The sequence below is a fragment of the Epinephelus fuscoguttatus genome, linkage group LG9 (genome assembly GCF_011397635.1).
Source record: "Epinephelus fuscoguttatus linkage group LG9, E.fuscoguttatus.final_Chr_v1".
In the NCBI taxonomy this organism is placed as follows: domain Eukaryota; kingdom Metazoa; phylum Chordata; class Actinopteri; order Perciformes; family Serranidae; genus Epinephelus; species Epinephelus fuscoguttatus.
Genome location: NC_064760.1, coordinates 36,451,661 through 36,471,861, shown reverse-complemented (window position 1 = coordinate 36,471,861; position 20,201 = coordinate 36,451,661). Strand labels below are relative to the sequence as shown.

Sequence of the window (20,201 nt, the reverse complement as noted above, 5' to 3'; positions counted from 1 at the left end):
TGGACGCTTCACACACAGAAGATCTATACAATCAGCACAGTTTCAAGATTAGAGTCAGCAATTCAGTATCTGAATGTTTACCCTTGTGTTCCTGAGATATGACGCTGAATAATGGCCAGAAAAGTGCTTTTGCAGAGCATTATAGTGTCACAGTGATGTTGACCTTTGACCTTTTGGATATTAAGATGTCATCACTTCATCATTTTATCCTGTTAGACAATTGTATAAAATGTTAGCAAATGAATTCTTGCGTTACAGCTATAAAGATGTTTTATGAGGTCAAAGTGACCTTGACCTTTGACCTCTGACCACCAAATTGAATGAATTAATGTCCAAGTGATTGCTCTTAGTTAATGTGAATATCTGAATAAATAAATTGTATATAAAGCCATGAAAGTAAACACCTGCATAGCTCGAATTTAGGTTGTTGTTTTTTTAAAATTAATTTTTAAGTTGAATTAAGCAACAAGGAACTGCACCCTTTTCACATTTGTTAGTGAGACCTAATTTGCTTTGAGTAATTTGGCTTTCCACTGTAAAAAAGTTCCTGGAAACATGTCAGGTCCAAGTGTATACAGAGATGGAATTTAGATACAACATTCATAAGCTTATTTTGAGACATTTGTTTTTTTTGATTTGTTTTTTCACCAGAAGGTGGCAGCATATTCAAGGTGGCACCAAACAAAAGGACATCTTTAATGTACTGTCTTGCTGGGCTGCTTTCCTGGCCAAGAATTCAGCCTATTGACATTAAGGTGTGGAACCATAACACTCTCTGCTGGCTTACTATTAAAAAGTGAGACGTGTCCTACATTTGAAACTTTTTGTGTACCTTGTTCCAAATTATCAACACATTACCTGGAACTTTCTGTCCATGCATGAAGACTGATAAAGCTAATGAGCCTGTCATTGAGCCTGCTGTGTACTTTGATTTGGACTATTGTCAAAAACAGTTTAAATGAATGAATGATTGACAGTTTATCAGGCTTGTTTTCTAAGTTAGTGGCGACATGTGAACGTACAACCACTAGAGGAAGCCAGAGAAACATGGAGAGTAGCTCTGGGGGGCTTAAATGAATCAGCAGTGCTATTCCAGGAACTGCAATTCTGGCTGCATTTAACCCTTAGTGCACAGATAACATGCATCACATACGGAATAAATAAGGTTTTCTCTATGGGGTGTGTGTCTGCAGATGAGCAGGTGCCATATTTGACTCCAGCTGCCACTCTTGTCTGTGTATCTCAGTAATTTAAACAAGGGTTTTTGGTTAAATCCCTCGTTATGTATAATGCACACTAAATGTATGATGTGAGATATAACTGTGTTTCTACCTGGATATATTCCCTCCTGTCTATATTGCTGCTCTTGTTTTTGACCCATCAGTCTTGTTGTTAATGTGTAAACTTCCTCTATTAGTTTACCCAGTCTTGGCTGCTGCAGTGTGTGTGTGTGTGTGTGTGTGTGTGTGTGTGTGTGTGTGTGTGTGTGTGTGTGTTAGAGATAACCCTGAATCTGCCAGTCCAGAGGGCTGTGTCCTGACAGTATGACTGCTCTTAACAGCCTCCTGATATCGTTAGCACGTATTTAGTTTGTAGGTCGTAAATTACAGTGTTTTTCAAACATCATATTTTCAGTTCCTATTTTCAAAAGCTAGTTTCTCTTTGTTGTAAACAGAAAGGGCCATGCACGGAGCAAAGTGTGGCTGAAATGACAGGAATTTCATGATCATAACCTTATCTAAAAATGCATATGTATACTGCATGTCAAGCGTGGATAGCTGCTATTCATATATATATATTTTTATATATATTTTTTTATTTTAAAGTGCATAAAATTAAATAATTCATAACATTAGACAAGATATAAATGCCATTGTTATACTTTTGCAGAACTGAAAAACTGTAATATAACTTTGGGGTTTATCTACATGTAAATACTATTACAAATTAATAATAAATTCACATTATTTGTATTGTATTAGCAATATCATGATGTACTATTTAGACACAGTTGCGTTTTTAATCATGCACACATTTTCATCAGAAACTGCAACGGTGCAGTTCTAGTCTATAAGCAGACTTCCTTATTGAAACTCTTGTGTTCAGTTTAAAGTGCACTTTGGCCTTTTTCTTTAACCCATCTTTAACCATGGGACAAAGGACACAGGCAAATATAGTGAAAATGTGAATCTTCCAATTAACTGCAGGTGGGGCGTCTAATCACACACACACACACGCACACACGCACATGTACACTTGCTTAAAGTTTCTTGTTTCGTTTCCAGCTTCTGCCATGCAGAAATGGGGAGATTGTGGCGAGGAGGGGAGGAGGGGAGGAGGAGAGGTTAGAGGAAGTGAAAATGAAATCCAGCTCAAAGATCGTCTATGCTTCAAGAGAATACGGTGGGCCGGGCAGTTTTCCCCATGTGCTCCTCTGCAGTTAGACTATATTACCAGTGGTGGTTCACACTGTTGGTTTACTCAACCTTACATCCTTTTAATGGATGGCATTTAATAGTATTTGTCATGTTTGGTAATTTAGCTATGTACAGGTGGAATATCAACCATATAACCAGTGGTATGGACAGTGTCTGAGGTGCATGGGGGAACATAAAACAGCAAACCATAACCAAAAGATATAAAAGACACAGGGGCGTTGAAGTTGAGGAAAAGTGGGACAGATTATCCAGGCCCCCCATGGGAGGGGGGCTCAAAAAGCCTCGAATGATAAGGGTTGTTTTTGTTTGATTTTTTTAATTTTATTTCGAAGTAATTAGTACCATAACTAAATTAAAATTGGCTAAATAAATTGGTTGAGAGACTGATCGTTGTGTAAAAAAACAGCTGAAGCTCTGTAAGGCCCCTCCCACCCAGATGTCTCTAAATGCAGTCAAATACAAGCTAGTGACTGCTTATGTTGCATGGAACACCAATATACACTGTCAGTGCCAAAAAGGAAAATAACTAAAGGAAGACAGGAAGGAAGGAAAGGTATAGAGAGCAAATAGACTCGGTGAAAAAAGAAAATTAAAGGTGTATGAGTGAGACATGGATCGAGAGATAGACTATGTAAAGCTCAGAATTTGGTGCTATGCCCCCGATAAGAAATTAAATGACACAGAATAATTAAAATTTCTAGCTAGGTACTTCACCAAAACTATACGATCATAAATGATACTGCTTGGTAATATGCTGAAGCACATTTGCCACACCAATACAAGACAATGCATTAGTGCATGTCTCATAGGCTATTGGTATGGCAATGTGCTTAATCCAACACATACATGGTGTAATTTAATTTTTAATTCTAAAAACTGATTGGCTGATAATGCAACATGTTCCAGGGATGACAGATGAAAAAGCCTTCTTGCAAACACTAGTGTATTTACATATATAATTATAAGAATGCAAGGTTGTAGCCATGTAGTCATCACTGGGGTGGGGGTGTGACTAAATCTGCTAGGGGGACTGGGGTCTCTCCCCCATAGAAGGAAACTCAATTCCTACTGTATAACAGTATATTATTTATCATAAGCAAGTACAGCCATACAGTATGAAATAAATGAAAGCTACTACTGTCTACAAAAATTACACATGCAGTGCAACAAAAGTTACTGACACTTTACTCAGACTGCATATAAGCTATCTGACAAATCTAACATAATGAAGACATTAATGTTGGTTAAATACACCTGTAACAGTGATCTGCTATGGAACAGCAAAACCACCTGAACATGCATAACTGCAATAATAATTGAACCAATAGTAATAATAATGGCAATTTGTTGACTTTATTTATGATTTATAATTATGAATATTTGCATGGCTGCCTGTCATATGCCTGTCATAGAATAGGATTTTTAAAATAATTTATTAATACTTTTTTTTATCAATGACATTTGGAGCATATTTGATTTTTTGGGGATGTGTCCCTCCACTATATATTATTATTGCTGGCTTGTAATTATGTGCTAAATGAATAAATAAATAAACAAAGCATGAGATCTGGCTTGTGTTGGCTGTTGTGGTATCAGGAAATAAGAACAGAGTGAGCCCTCTTTGTTCGCTTTATTTTCAAGGGAGCGCGCACGCGGCCAACAGACTTCCGCGACGCCGCTCGCTCGCGAGCCAAAGCGAGAGCACGAGAGGCAGGAGGGGGATTTCCAGCTCGAGCCCCCACTTCCCGAACCAGCCGTTGTTTTGCTTTCGGTCTGGACACAGAAACAGAAAAAAACGACGGCCTCGCTTTCCTTTTTCACTTAAAACCCTCAAATAACTTCACGCGTGCAACTTGTGCTGCGCGTGTCAGTGTGACAGCAGGACTGTGAGGCTCCAGGCCGTCCAAACTGAACAGGTAACATTTTATTTCCGCATATTAACGCTGTTGACTTGCGCTCTCAACACAGCACACAGGCTTCCCTGTGGACGACATGACGGCTCCCTAGCTCGCTCTGTAAGTGAAAGTAGTACTGTAGTTTTTCTCCGCGTTTGTTGACGAGGTACTGTATTTATTTTCACTTTTGGCTTGGTTGTTTTTGGGTCAGCACGGCTGGCAGACAGCAGACAAACAGACCGCGGTTAACTCTTGGCTGGCTGAGCCCCCTTTGCTAAATCGAACTTTAATCCTCAAATAAACCTGTTAGTGACATTTACCAAAAGTCAGAGGTGATATGGCTGTAACGTGGCATATGTTAATGCTTGATAACATGTAACTTTAGTATCACAGGGTCTGGTTTTGTTAGTTTGTCGTATTTTAAAGTATTGTAGTTGTATTTTACGTGAGCAAAAATTTGACTTGTGGACAGTATTCATGTTGTATTCAAGGCTTCGTGCATGTGTTAGTAAATCAGGGTATTGCAAGAAGTTTCTTATTTCAGCTGCATTATAGGTAACATATCCTGTTCTGCAAGTTAAAGATGTGTGTTGTTGACATTTAAGAAAGAATTATATGCACTTGGGTGGTTGACAGTAAGCAGGGCAAGCCATGACCTCAAAACCTTACTTAGACTTACAAATGGTATCATTTGTAATGCAGAAATTTACCATTAGACTTTTGTGACTTATTATTAAATAAATATAGGGTGTAGTTATGAAGGTGAAATTGTAAATATTATTTAATATAATTCATACAGCCTGTCTACTGGTGCAATTTATGTACCTTTTTTTTTTTTTTAAACAAAGGGTAGTAAATGTGACTCATTGTGCAATCAGGGGAAAAGAAACATTGCCACATAGTATAATGATCTGAGTGAGTGAGTTAATGACTTTCCCACAGGATTTTCTTACTTTTTTTTTTTGCATCTTAACCCTGAAATTTATGACTAATATTTCTCACAAACACAGCCATACAATCTACCAACTCAACATACTACCACCCTTTTAAGCTGTGGTTGGCCATAGCAATATAGAGCTGATGTTATTGTACTGCAGTTAACGTGTGTGTCCTGTAAGCTGGATGCAGCTGGAAGTTTCAACCCCGTGGCTCATAAAAAAAAAAAAAAAAGGCTTAATATTTTGTACTTGATGCTGTGCCATGTCACCATGTCTGACCTGTTGCGGAGCTCGCTCACACATCAGGAGGCAGTGTGTTGGCTCACTGTACCGTGCATGGGGAGTGTCTAATCAGGCCCACCGGACTTTGGACACATCAGACCGCAGTGATCATAATCCTGCTCTTAAATCAAACGTGGTGGGGTGGGGTGGGTCAAGTTCCCTCTTGGTGTTTTAAGATAAACATGCTGTATTCATTATCTTTCTTAGTTCTTTCTGTCGTCCTCCCTCTGGTCTTGTCTTCTAAAATATTATATTTGAAATGTAGATCAAGATTGTCAATATGTGGTTATGGGCAGGAGTGAGCTACACGGCTGCAGTTACAGTTGTGATAGTGCAAGTTCACTGTCTTATCTTTACAACCACAGATAAAATGGATTCAACTCTCAGCTTTGTTGTGATCAGAATGATTATTCATGAGAAATAACTTAAAGTGGTTGCTTCCTCTCACATGGGTTGGCAGAGGGGGCCACATGCCATTATGTTTTGATATTTGTACTGTTGCCTGTACTAACTACAACCCTTTTTGCTGTTAAAATCAACTTTTCATTCTATACTATAGTATAGAAAATTCTTTGAATAGTTAAATGTTATCAGTCATCATACTCAGATGTTGCAACGTATGATATACGTACATGCTTATGCGTTTGTGTCTGAATTTGTGTGCATGTGCTTACAGACACAATGCCAGTAGAAAGAATGAGGATGCGGCCATGGCTGGAGGAACAGATCAACTCCTGCCAGATACCAGGACTTAAATGGGTTAACGAAGTAAGTGTACATTGGTACACATATACACACACGCACAATAATATTATAGTTCAAGGCCTGATAAAATGTAAATGTCTCCAGGAAAAAAGAATCTTCCAGATCCCATGGATGCATGCAGCGCGTCATGGCTGGGACCTGGAGAAAGATGCTCCGCTCTTCATGAGATGGGCTGTACACACTGGTAATACACAGATCTACCCACAGACACACTCACAGTGGTTCTCCTTTTCAGTGAGTTTCATTTTCATGCTCGCAAAACACCACACCAGTTCTCTTTCTAAAATCAAAGAAGCTTTCGAATTGCGTAATATTTTTAGGAAGAAATCAAAATGATTGAGTTTCAGGAGCGTCCCATACCGTCAGGCCACGGAAAGCTTCCTGACAGGTACATTTGTCATGAAGCACACAGTGATTCTGTAAGAGTAGAAAGTCCCACAACTTTTTCCTGCATCAGTTAAGAGGAAAATGTATTAAAAAGCAGCTAGATTCTTGCCAGGGGTGTGTCCTCAGGTTCAGAAAAATATTCCACAAATGAAATAGCCAGAAATGCAGACACTGTTAGTGAGAAACATGACTGTATTTTCAGTTCTACACTTCAGGAAAGCAGCTGAAATCAACCTGCTTTTGGCAGTCAGCTGGAGTGTACAGATGTAGCTTGTTGGCGATATTAACACTAGTAATACTTAATTTGATTACCAATATAAGCTGAAAAAAATCCTCAGATTTCTCAGAGCCAGCAGGTTCACTGAGTTAAACCCACATAAAGTATGCTATTTATTGAGGTAACTATTTTTAGGACAGAGCCATAATGTTTCCTGGGTTGTCCTTCTGTCCCGTTCTCGTGAAAACAGTGTCTCAAGAACATCTTTCTGTGCATTTGGCACAAACGTCCACTTGGACTCAAGAATGACTGATTAGATTTTGATATTCAAAGATCACTGCAACCTCAGGAAACACATTTTTGACCAAAACTCAAGAATCCATACACTAATCATGACTACATTTCCCACCCATGTCTAATAAGATAAAATGATAAAGTGTTGACATTTTATATCCAAGTGTTCAAAGGTTAATATCACTGTGACATCATAATGTTCTGCCAAAACACTTTTCTGGCCAATTTTCAACACCATAACTCAGGAACAGAAGGGGAGACATTAGTCAGTTACTGAATTTATGACACTGATCTTGGGTGTCATACCAAACAAAGAAGTATTTTTGGACATACAGACATATGCTGTCTGGATAATGTATGAAGAAATCATAATTAAATAATGATTTACCTGGAAAATGATGGTCACTTTTGTGATGTAGACCATCTACAGTAATAATTAACCACTTCGTCAAACTTCTGTGATTGTCTGTTTCTGTGTAGGTAAATACCAGCCAGGCGTAGACCGTCCAGATCCAAAGACATGGAAGGCTAATTTCCGCTGTGCCATGAACAGTTTGCCAGACATCGAGGAGGTGAAGGATAAAAGCATCAAAAAGGGAACTAACGCCTTCAGAATGTATAGGATGCTCTCCTCCTCAGAGAGAACCTTGAAGAAAGGTGAGTGCTGCTGCTGATCCTCGGCTCAACACTTCTCTACAGTTGATCCATTTCTCTTGAAAGGACTTATTTATAACTCCATATTCACTGTATTAAGACACTTGGCAGACATCATATTGTGGCTTTTAAATCAGTGTCTGAAAGGTGTGTGTCTCTGTCTGTATGTCTGTTCAGGAAAGAAGAAGACAGACAAGGAGGGAAGAGCCAAAGGAAATAAAGAGGTAGATAAACACATCGAAGCCCTTTTACACATGAAACCAGGGTAGATCTTGGTGTTCAAAGGTCACTGTGACCTTAGAATACAGGTTTTGGCCATAACTCAAGAATTCATACACAAATTATGACAAAATTCCACACAAACATCTAATAGGATAAAACGATGAAGTGACACTAATCTTGAAACTGTGCTGTTTAGATCTTCTGTGCTGCTGGTTTGAAGATGTGTGTGAAGAATCTTTGTTTTAGAAAATGTAGCGTCTTTGCAGCAACATCTGTATTTGAAGCATTGTCAGTTGTCATGGCTACATATGAGTCTGGACAGACATGGACGTACACTGTAACTTGACTGGCTGGTGGAGACATACAACCGCAAGGCGTTCTATGTCTCAATATTCTAGTTCCATAAGTGGCAGCACTGCGAAAGAACAGCAGCATAATTGGGAAATAATAACACCTGAAAATAAGTGATTGTCCTCTTGGTTGGTTTTGTGACATCACAGAAATATTTTCGTTTACAGAGAAATGCAGCTGCCAAAGCAGAGCAAAACATATTCAGTCCTGAGCTGCAAATCACCAGAATATCTGACGTGAACAATCATCTCTGGCTCTGGTTCCCACATGACAGACATTTGCCAAAGAATGGGTGCAGTAACCAAGCCTTCCTCCCTCATTTGGTCCTGACTCTCCAAGCAGTGTACCAGTAAAACCAGTAGCTGCTACCTTCAATTGTAAATTGATAGTGAAATTGATTCATTTTAGGTATAGTCCAAAATACACTTAAGTAAACCCAGATAAGTTTTATACTGTATTTCCTCTGGAAACATTAATTTCAACTAAGCATTTTAAAAGCACTTAATTTAATAAGTTACAAAGAATTAAATCAGTAGAGATGTTATGAATCCCAGCTACGCCCTCTGAGACTGTTCAGTCTGAGAAACAACTTGTTATTAAGTGTTAAGGAGTGTGCATTTGATATTCGGCTGGTTAGTTTAGTACATTTTGGTCACAGTAACTAAAGTGTTTACATGTCTGGAGCTCCAGACATCAGTTAGTATCCTGGTTTGGTCTTAGCTGTTTATAAACATCACTTCCAAGTGTATTTTTAAAGCTTAATACCTGAACCATCAGCATAAAGCTGACTAATGTGTGTGCACTGGGTCACTGCACCCCTCCTGTCTTAACACAGCTGCTCATCATCACAGTGTAAATGTTATGAAGTCATTACACTGAGGGTTTCACGTTTCAGTGGGGGTGCGAGTATTGATGTTCATGTAACTGGTGTGAATGAAATTAAATGTTTTTCTGTCGTTATTCTTTTTGGACACAAATGCACAATTGAATATATCAGTCCTCCATCATTCTGAGTCTTCTCCCACTCTGCCCTTCTCACCATCAGGTAGCTTCTCCGTCTCGAAACAGGACTCTTCCTGACGCTCATGCTGGACCTATCGACTACACCAAACAGGAATCGATCAAACACGATTGGGTCAAGCAGGAGCCACTAGAGCTCACAGTGACGGACAGTGCCTCAGGTACAACACCAGTGGCTGCTTTATTCTTATTTTATGGTTATGTTGGGTCATACTTGGGCCTATTTTTAGAAAATATTTCTGTTTGGATGTGTTGACATTGTGAAAGAGTTAAATCTAAGCACACACAGTATGAAATAATGATAATAATAATAATGATAATAGTAATAACAGCACTTTTTGTACAAGAGATGTAGCTCAAAGTGCTTCACAAAAAATTGAAACACATTAACAAACAAGCAAAAAGGACAACAAAATGAGCCAATAAAAAGACATTAGATGATAAATATCATAATTGATCCATATGCTTTTTTTTTTTTTTTTTTTTTTTAAAAATAGAAAAAATTAGTAGAGATCACACGTGGCTGCTTTCTGGCAACTCACTGAGAGAAGACCTTGGTGCTCAGGTTGTTTTTAACTCAGTGAATTCGTAAATATTGACTCGCTACTCTTGGATTTTGAAGTGTACAAATAGCTGATGCAGATGACTCTTTATCTTGTAACAACAGCGGGTAGATGTGTAACTAAATCCTTCCACACACTGGAGATATTTTTATCAATAATTCATTTACAGCAGTAGAGTGAATATATGTCTTCAGCCTGTCATAACATTTACGCCCATCCATCCACAGCCATTCACAGCTCCGTAGATGGCCATGTGATCACCAGCGAGCAGCTGCCGTTCGTCTGTCAGACGATTGAAGTGACCACTGAGAACGAAGAGCAGACCGTCAGCTCCTCTCACTCGTACCCGCTCCAAATCTCTCCTGTGTCTTCATGCTGCGGTGAGACAACACACGTTTACACATCACGCTGTACCACATATTGTTATATGAAGGAGCTTAAATAGGTTAGTGACACGGGAACAGGCTTGTAGAAGCAGTCGCTGTACACGTTGTTCTGAACCACAGTTTTCACCACACTCGCACAGTGGTTACTATACGTGCAGAGGAGACACTTTCTAGGGCACAGTTCATGGCACATGTGTGTGTGTATAACGAAACACAGCCTAATGTGGCTGTTAAACCCAAATTGATTTCTGCTGTTCAGTTTGGATTAATTGTGTTGATTTTGAATAGCCAGCTAAAAAACAAAAGTGTGGTTCAGACGGTGACCCTATGAACTGTTAATACCTAGCATTACATCATCCCCTATTACATCATACACATTAAGTGTCTGCGTCTCCTGTATCACAGTCCTCAGATCTTATCTTCAGTGCAGAACAGTGTGGGTAAATCAGCTGCTGGAAATAACCAACGATAGAAAAGATGATCATGAATGTGAACAGTCCTTTAGTTAGACTTGTTAGGGCTGTTTTTTTAACATTTAGTTGGAATAACAGAAATGCTTTTGCTGTAGTTAAATACAGGCAAGTGTCAAGTATAATGTGAAATGATTGCTTTCTCTATTAAAGAGATAAATAACCATACAAGCTCACTGGAAACTAAACATGGGGATTACCTTATTATTTTGTGATGCTCACGGGTCATTACATAATGCACTATTTTTCAGCTTACAGTAATTGTTTCATTGCCACCCTGTGATGTGTTTATCTCACATCTCTGATCTTTTCTCTTCCCCAACCGGTCATTCAGGCAGAGTTGACTCTGTCAGTTTACAGATGTAATCATTCCACCTCTCGTTCTTTGTCTCTATGTCTCTCCTTTTTTATCTTTCCCCGTCGCTGCCAGGACTTGAAGCGTCAGGGTTTAAAATCAGTCATGTATCCCTTCTTTTCTTTGTTTCTTTTTTTTGTATTTTGCTTTGCTTGTTTTAAGAAATGCTTACATTTAATTTTGTTATTGTGTGCAGGTGTTTGTTTCAACTATTTTAATTTGAATACTAGTGGAGAATGCACTGTGGGATGTGAGCCCAGCCATATGATTTACTGGTTTAATTGAACTTGTCCTTGTTTTACCACTCCTTATGTCTTTGTCTACCTGTTTCTCATCCTCCCTGGTGTGAGCAAAAGATGGCTTGTTGCAAAATGTACCTGAATACTAATTTATAAACAGTTTATCTGTGTCTTTTTATTTCTTTTTTTCTACAGGAAGCGACACAGACAGTGACACAGAGGACACCAAAGAGGTGAGTCTTCCAGTATACACAATTATACAAAGAGGAGAGAGTGATGAATGAATAATTAACTGCTCCCAGCTGCAGATAAACAGGTTTTTACCTGTTTCAACTTTACAGCTGAAACCGGGCGTGTTTGTGTGTGAAAGTGTGTGTGTGTGTGTGTGTGTGTGTGTGTGTGTTCCTTCCTGTAATGTTGCGAGAGACTGAGAAAGGGGAGGGCCTTGTCAGGAACTGAGGCTGTCAAACATTAACTGTTTGATCTGAGGTTGTCCTTTGTAGCTAACACACGCTTGTACGTGCACACACACGCACACACACTGTACTTCTCATCAGTGGTAACAGTACAGTGTTCTTTACTATGTTGTCATATGGGAACTTTTCTTGAAAAGTTTTTGCTGTAAATAAGAGTATTCAATAAGAAATGCAGTAACATTGACACTTTTTAATGGTCGCCAGAGCAACAGCATGTGAAGCATATATTGTACAAATATTGTGACTGCATCACAGACATGCTGATTCAGCTCTGGTCATTTTTGTGGTAGTGTTTTACCACAACATACGTCAGATATTAGCCACAGCCTTTGTGTCTCTGTATGTGACTTATGCACTTATGGACCTCTTCTCCTTTTTTCATCGTCTTAACTGACAGGGTGTCAGTGCAGTGTGGAGGCGGGACTACAAACCATCAGTTCTCAGGGTTCCCACTTGTTCTCTTCCCGGCATGGCCACCTTCGTCAGTACAAGCAAGACCAACTTCAGGGTCACCAGCACGCGAGACCCATCCCCGCTCATCAGCTACCACACTGACGGCTGGACGCCGGCCTACAGCCAGAACTCTCTCGCGTCCGCCGCAACCGGCCACACCCATGAGATGCGCGCAAGTGTCATTATGAAAACCTCGGATGTGACTTCCTCCTGACCTCTTACCCTAGATGAGGGAGTATCATCACTGCTTCCAGGGCATAGGAATGACAGAGATAGTTTGTTTCCTCCATCAGGGCTGCGTGGAGCCAAAAGAGATCGAGCTTCAAAACCTTTGATTTTTTTGTAGCTTCCTGTCCGGGCAATGAGTTCGAACTGCTGCTGACTGGTGTTAACTAAGTTCTCCATGGCTTGGCAGGCCCACTAATTGGTCAGGACATGCGCCCAATTAATTATTGCTGCATTTGTATGGATGTGAGGGTCTGTGAGATGTAAATGTCATCATCTTCCCATGTCTGCAAGGGTTTGCGGACCATCTGTGTGCAGCTTAGAATTTATGGATACATGGACAGCACACACCAACAAACATGTATGCAGACATGTAGAATAGGCAGAACCTCCTGCGTGTCATCCTTGTCCCTTTTGGGTGACACCTGGTCTTTCAGACACCATAATCATCCACGTGTCACTTGTAGATTGTGTTAACACTTTAGCATACATTATGCCTAATGAAAAAAATGCTTTTAGTTGTGAAAATTTCTGAATGTTTTTTTAAATTGCACAACCTGTAGATAAATACGTGTTTTAATGAATCATCTTTGAGTTAGTATTGCCTCACTGCTGGTTTGAAACTACATCCACATATTCATCCACTTTGTTGTGATCTTTAGCTAAACAATCAACTAATAGTCCCTAATAGTTGATCACAGGAAGATTTTTTTTTTCTATGAAGGAATACTTCACTCACAAAATGCCCATTTTTATATCAGATACTCACCCCATGTTACCTTGAATCCCTGAAGAAAACTTCCTTTTTCTGGTACGCCTCCACATCAGACTAAGAATCCAAAAACAGAGAAAAGTCCTGATGAACTGGAATTAAATGGGCTGGCTTTAAACAGCAAAATTATATCAAAACTATCTCAACTCGTGCAGTATAATCCAAGTCTCATTTATCCGTCGTTTGCTCAGTACTTCCCAAACACAGGCATTTTGGCTAAAACATTTTGAATAGCTGAGCAGCTTGCTTGGGCTCCTGTGTGTGCTTATTTGGATTCTCCGTTCAACGCGAAGGCATACCAGAAAAACAAAGATATCTTCCACAATCAAGGTAACACGGGGTGAGTAATTGATATACAAATGCTCCTTTTGCGTGTTAAGTATTCTGTTAAGACTCCTCACCATTAAGTATTAGGACAGTGCCTGCTATCTTAAAATATTCTAAGCTCAAGTGTAAGCGTGAAACGTGGCATGAAATGTTTTACTGGCACACATGATGGAACAAAGGTGTTCATAACAGAACAATGAATGCAGCATTTCATGGGGAATTACATCTCTGTTGGCGAACCAGCTTTACCGGCAGCAAGTTGCAAAAAGAATCAAAGGCATGTCGATATCTAGATTAAGACTGACAATCATCATGAAGCCCTGATTGGCCACGCAGTGGCAAGCAGACGTGTGTGTATCTGTCTGTCTGGAGACCTCAGGACAATCTACCCGCCAACGTAAAGACAGATGAACAGACAGGACTGACTTGCTGACAGACAGACTGACAGACTGTGAACAATGTATTCATGTCTTCTGCTCTCTTCTGCCTCCTCCTGGTGTTAATAATGTACATAGCTCATATGTATGCAAGCTGCTTCAGCACCTTACAGACAGCACTAGTGTATGTGTGTGTGTGTGTGTGTGTGTGTGTATGTTTGTGTGAGAGAAAAAGCCTTACTGAAGATGTGTGCCTTTGATAGCGTGTGGCTGGATTCAAACTATCTGTGCTTTAGTCTGCTAGTGACTCATGCAGGTAGCTTTCAGGAATGTAACGCGGCCTTGTGTGGATTGCAGTTGAATGATATGTGGGTAGTATGGAGGAATGAAGAAGGGGTTAATGCATTTTTGTGTACACTATGTGCAGGTCTTGACCTGGTTAATTGAGCAACAATGTAACAAACATCCTCATATGTTAGAATATTTTCTATTGAAGCTTATTGGGTTAAAGGAAAGAGACTGAATCTCAGGGTTTCATCTTAACTTGAGTAACAAGTGAGTGCAATTGGCAGTTAATTTTGCACATTTAAAGTGAATGTCTTGCTCTGATAAGAAGTAATGGGGAAGTCTGGGCTTGAGATACATCCCAGAGGGCTGTGTCATCAGCAGAGGCTGAGCTCTGATGTTTATAAGTCACACTTGTTTTTACAGTCTGGTCTCTTAGCTCCAAACTTCCTGTTTCCTAGGTGACTTTAGTACACAGAAGTCTTCCCTCTGTCTTCTCGTTGTGTCCACCTCTGCATTCTCCCTGTCTTAGAGCACAGTAGCCACCAGCCTTAATCCTGATGTATTTGCTGAAACTGTCACTCCATCCACACAGTAGAACATGAGACAGTCTTTAAAGAAAATCATGTTCCTCCTCTTCCTCATAGTACTTCTAATGGCATTTGCAAGAATCCACTGCTGCTGAACGAAAACAACCAATCTGAACTGAAGAGTCTCTTCAGCTGTGAAATAAGAAGTTTGCTGCTTCAGTTTGGCTCGACTGTTTCTAACTTGGTGGCTCAGTCAGAGACGTTCTCATTTCATAGCTAAACAGTACACTAAAATATGTTTCTGAAAACATTTGAGGTAGAAATAGACAATGCAGTAGCAGAATCTTGATTCATGTTTGATCAGTGCTGCCTAGTTTGACAGTTGAACCGGGGTTTATGAGCAGCGATTGACATCTGCGCTACATACTCCTCCTGTTTTGTTTCCATATGCTGTTTTCACTCACGTACGGTGGATTCTTTCAAGTGCCTCTGGTGGCACTATGAGGAGGAGGAAATGATCTGTCTCAGGCACTATTGTGCTGATGCAGTGACAGTTTCAGCAAATATACAAAGTTTATAGAAGTTACCAACTATAGCTTGAAATGCAAATTTATGCACTTGATGAACTTTGGGAGCAAATGGAAGATATTTTGTGTATGTCCTTTTGACAAGGCATTATTAGAGCAAGGTCAGTGACTTCAAAATTATTTAGCCACATGTAATTTATCCAAAAAAAGTCACCAGAATATGAAATATTCATATTAGGTCCCCTGAGAGTCCTCAATTATGAAATATGGTGAGTTTATCAGAAAGCTACTTGTGTTAGCAACTAGCAGGCTAAAGCACAGTCCTCATTCCCAGCCTGCCTTAAGCAGAGCTCCAGTGGGAACAGCTCGACAAGTTCCTGAAGGAAAGCAAAAAGGACAGACAGGAATCTGCCATGATTTTTTTGAACCAAACCACTAGAGAGACTTACACTGGATGCACATTACCATCATGGTGAATTTATTTAAGAAACTCACTGAATCAAGGGGGTTTGGTCTTACTTGATAGCAGACGTGGAATACGCATTGCTTTACCAAATGTTTCTTTTCATGTGCCTTTTTATTGTTAACTTGCATCACATACGTAAAGGTTGCTTCTGTTTCTGTGTGGTTCTACTTCATAATTGATGGTAAGGCTACAACACACAGATCATACTCAAAGCAATGCTAATGACTTTGTCTACAGCTTTCACAAACACCTGCCTTTTTTAAAACCATGAATTTGTCCTTGTGGGCTTTTTTATCCTGAGCAATTTTATCTTAGTGGTCACATCCTCTCTCTCAGTTGGGAGTTGCACAACCCTGTAATTGACCAAATCAGATGCTGTTAATTGTTTGTGAGACTTAAATGTACCTAATTACCATGAGTGTTGCTTGGCATATAAACAGCATGATCCGTATTAGGCCTTTACATCTGATCAAAGGGATGTCGCTGCAGCCAAAACTCAGCAGTGAAAGTTGATGTCGATGAGTTGTGTAATGTTGTTGAAAAGTCATCTATAATGTTCCAACCTGCTTTTGCTTTACGTGATACAGAGCCACTGAATCACCCTTCAGTTAAAACCAAGGTGTGTCTCAGCACATACCATAAAGGACATTATTACCTTTCAGCTCAAAGAAAAACAAAGGTATTGCTCAACTACTCGCAGTGCAGCAAAGATGTTCTCACCGCAACATGTCTCCACTGTTTATTCTCTGTACATTATGAAAACTACATGTGAATCAACATGTAAATCTAAATAAAGACTGTTTTTGTATTTATTCTGAGGTGTTCAACGTGCTTTATGACACAAAGGATTGCTGACAGTTTATCTTGTGCACTCATAAAGATCAGAGTCTAGTTTTATGGCTTCTGAAAGACTGAGAACTTTTATATATTGCTATTAAGCAAAATAACTTTCTCTACTATGTAAAGGACATGCTGCCTGTCCTTAGGGGGGAAAAATGGGGTTAGAGCTCAGGTTTGAGATGAAAAATAAAGCTTTGGTGCTCAGGTATGCAAGTTTGTACATGTAATGACTACACAAGACTATTGAGGGGTTTGTGTGCCGAGTGGAAAATACTTGTATTCGTGTGTGTGGTTTAGCTTTGTGTCAGAGCAGATGTCTCCATGTTTCACACATTTACACACAGCTCACTCAGTTTAACCAGAGCACTAACTGCTGTTTCAGTTTCAGTTGCTGTTCTCAGTTCTCACTCCGCTTCCTGTTTGCCTCTGAGGCCTCGGTGGATGGCTGGCCAGTTGCCCCGATGACTGCTAACCTCATGCCATGATTAGTCAGAGTAAACAGCCTGTTTTTTGTATAGTACATCTACTATATTTTACTCTCTTTCACCAACTCCTGTGTATCCACATGTCTTCTTTTCCTCCCCCCTGTCCCCCACTTTTATCTTCTGGACCACAAACAGTAAGAGTCATCGCAAAAAGTCCCTTCTCGACTTTCTATTCCCTCTAACAGCAGTTCTTCAAATGCTAGAAGAAGCAAAGTAGCACCTTTAAAAATATCCTCATGTATTTTTAGTGGACAGTGTGGAAGTGAATCCAATGCTGTCATTTTTTGGGGAAAAAAACAAACAAAACAAAACCCCCAAAACACAACTTTCACACCATATTCACAAAAAAAATTATAGAGCACACCTAGCCATTGTTATAATGTAGTGATGGTCATAATCATAGTTCATTTTGCCACATTTTCTTTAAATCAGTTGTCTGTCACGTAAGATGTACAGGTTTATATCTAGCCAAGAAGGGAAGTTGAACTGTTCTGCGAACAGCAGACAGTTAGTTCTGCAGTGCTCCTGCCATCTAGTGTCCAAAAGTAAAATTTCAACTTTATTCCCTGATAGACATGGGGCAGACAGGCTGTACTACTAAAAATCAACATAATGCTTATCATTGTATTCAAATGTTAAAACAAGTACCTGTGTGAGTATATTAACAATATCATAGTAATGCAAGAAGGAAAAACATGCCTCTAGATGTAATATAAAGTGTAATAATCACATGGAATCATTTACTGAGCTCAACAGCTAGAAGTCAAGTCAAACCTTTGTTATCCCTCCTGGGGAAATTTGGTTGCAAACAGATAAAAAAAACCACATCCATCATACTAAAAAAACCAAAAACAAAACAATACCGTAATGCAGCAATCCGGACCAACAACAAGGACAAACTGTACAAATGTGAGATCACCCCAAACAAAGACAAGAAGCTGCCAAATGCTGAATACATAAAGTACTTAGGTGCAAATTCAGGCTACTAATTGCTAAGTGCAAGCAAAACAGCCTATATGTCTTATTTGTCCTCTGAGCAGTAACCCCGTATCTACAGCCTGAAGGTAGAAGGTCAAACTGCCTCTGCAGGGGGTGTTCAGGACTCTTCAGTATGGCCTGGGCCTTCCTTAGGACCTGCCTACAGTAGAGGTCAGAGAGCTGCAGCTGACGCACTACAGTAACTTTGCCGGCCACTTGGACAAGCCGGCGACAGCTTTTCTTATTGGCCAGACTCAGATTTGCAAACTATGCTTCAGTTTCGAGGGACAGAAAAGACTCAATGAAACTTTTTGAAAACAGTCATCATTGGTGTGCACACAGTAAAAAAGTTCATTTTTCTAAGGAAATACAGACACTGTTGGACCTTTTTAGAAATTTCATTTGAATTTGGTTTGAAGCTCAACTCGTCAAATATACTTGTGATTTTCCACCAGGTCAGTTTCATTTCCCTCAGTATTTGTCAGCGTTTGGTAGGGTGCTGACTTCCATAATTCAGTGATCATGTCCTTGGTTTTAGACAAAAATAAACTCAAAAAAAGACTCTCTGTACCAAGACCAAAAGTCGTCAACACTGAGAGTTGCAACACCTGCTGATGGTCACCACCAAGAGGCAACCTCCAGGGCTGAAAAATGAAGCCAACAAAGAGCCAAAAACTCCAGTTCCTTAACCACTTGAGGCTGGCTCCAGAAGCCAGTCAATCCCCATAGACTCCCATGTTATAATGCCCCAGTTACAGCAGAAATAAACATGTTAACAGCCTGGTACAAAAAACAGTTTAGACTCTATAGCTACCTTCCCCCTTCATGACAACTTCATAGGTGGTGAATGTCTATTTAACTCACCCATTTTCATTTTAGCCATTTTGAGTGACAGGCTGTCTGCCCATAGTGTCCTTGGCTTCTTAGTCTGATCCACCCCTCGCTCCTCCAAAGCTCCACCCTCTCCTCCTGATAGGGTCATTTCTGGCTCCAAAAATACCAAGATAGCGATGAAATGCTGAACTCAAGGCTAAAACATAAGTCAACAAATCAACGGGTGAAGTCAAGGTAGCTATATCCATTATTTTTTACAGTCTATGGTTGCCACTTGCGCAATGCCACATTTTCCTTGTGGGAATATTATATATGAATATTGTTGAATTTACTGTTTTGTATCAACTGTTTTGTTGTATTTCATATCATGGTTTGAAATAAAATCCTTAGTCTGGTTAAGATATTCCATCATCCAAGATCAGTTCTGCTGGCTGGTGGGAAGTATGAGGTAACTCACCTCTGCTGCAGGGTGATGGAGAGGCTACATGTTCAGGCTCTGAACATGAACATGATGGTCAAACTGTGCTTTCCCCTACATGCTTCAATTGCCAGTAGTGATATCGACAGTGAGGCTGCGTGAAGACAGCTGAGGAAAGGCTCAGTAATCTTCTCCTGCTCAGTAATACCAGATGTGTTTGTATTTTGTGATGTTGCAGGGCCTCTCCAGGACAGTCCCTCCTCATCAAGTCAAGTCAAGTAAGTTTTATTTACATAGCACCACAAAAGTTATCTCAGGACACTTAACATAGCGAGCAGGTCTAGACCATACTCTTTAATTTACAGAGACCCAACAATTCCCCTAGCCTGGAAATCCAGACCCAAATCTAGAAAGATTTAGGGTCTGGCTATAGGTAATGAAAATGGCCCAACTCGAGGGGCGGCACCCAGCATGCATTTGAAAATATCACTGCATGCAATTGTATAACACTACGACCAATCAGAACAATACTTAGCGCTTAGCTACCAGTGGAGCTAACTGGTAGATTAGACTCTTGCCGTATCCGGTCGGCAAAACAGCAAAAACATCCTTCTTGCAAAGGAAAGATTCGAGCGCCGTCTTCTGTTCCTCTTCTAGAGAAAAAGCCAAGTCTACCTTGTTCATTGTAGCGGCCAAAGCCGTTTCATCTGTAGCCATCTCCGTCATCATCTG

The 20,201-nt window shown here is 39.9% G+C and overlaps 1 protein-coding gene across 2 annotated transcripts; it reads left to right on the top strand.

Annotated features, from left to right (window-relative positions):
• Positions 1-4,112: 4,112 nt before the first annotated feature.
• On the top strand, positions 4,113-16,728 carry irf2 (interferon regulatory factor 2). Of its 2 annotated transcripts, none has more exons than XM_049585596.1 (9): positions 4,113-4,354; positions 6,230-6,321; positions 6,403-6,502; positions 7,697-7,873; positions 8,048-8,094; positions 9,489-9,624; positions 10,254-10,406; positions 11,672-11,709; positions 12,350-16,728. In XM_049585596.1, the coding sequence occupies exons 2-9, from the start codon at positions 6,235-6,237 to the stop codon at positions 12,617-12,619; spliced, it is 1,008 nt and encodes a 335-aa protein (XP_049441553.1). In that variant the 5' UTR covers positions 4,113-4,354; positions 6,230-6,234; the 3' UTR covers positions 12,620-16,728. The 2 variants fall into 2 exon arrangements, with proteins under 2 accessions (XP_049441553.1, XP_049441554.1); XM_049585597.1 differs by lacking the exon at positions 4,113-4,354 and adding an exon at positions 4,362-4,453.
• Positions 16,729-20,201: the final 3,473 nt, after the last annotated feature.

What these genes read in the sequence shown, in the direction of transcription:
- irf2 (XM_049585596.1), top strand. Translation starts at nt 6,235, where the DNA reads ATGCCAGTAGAAAGAATGAGGATGCGGCCATGGCTGGAGGAACAGATC. An exon ending in AGAGAGAACCTTGAAGAAAG is followed by an intron (nt 7,874 to 8,047) that starts GTGAGTGCTGCT and finishes ATGTCTGTTCAG; the next exon opens with GAAAGAAGAAGACAGACAAG. An exon ending in TCCTGTGTCTTCATGCTGCG is followed by an intron (nt 10,407 to 11,671) that starts GTGAGACAACAC and finishes TTTTTTCTACAG; the next exon opens with GAAGCGACACAGACAGTGAC.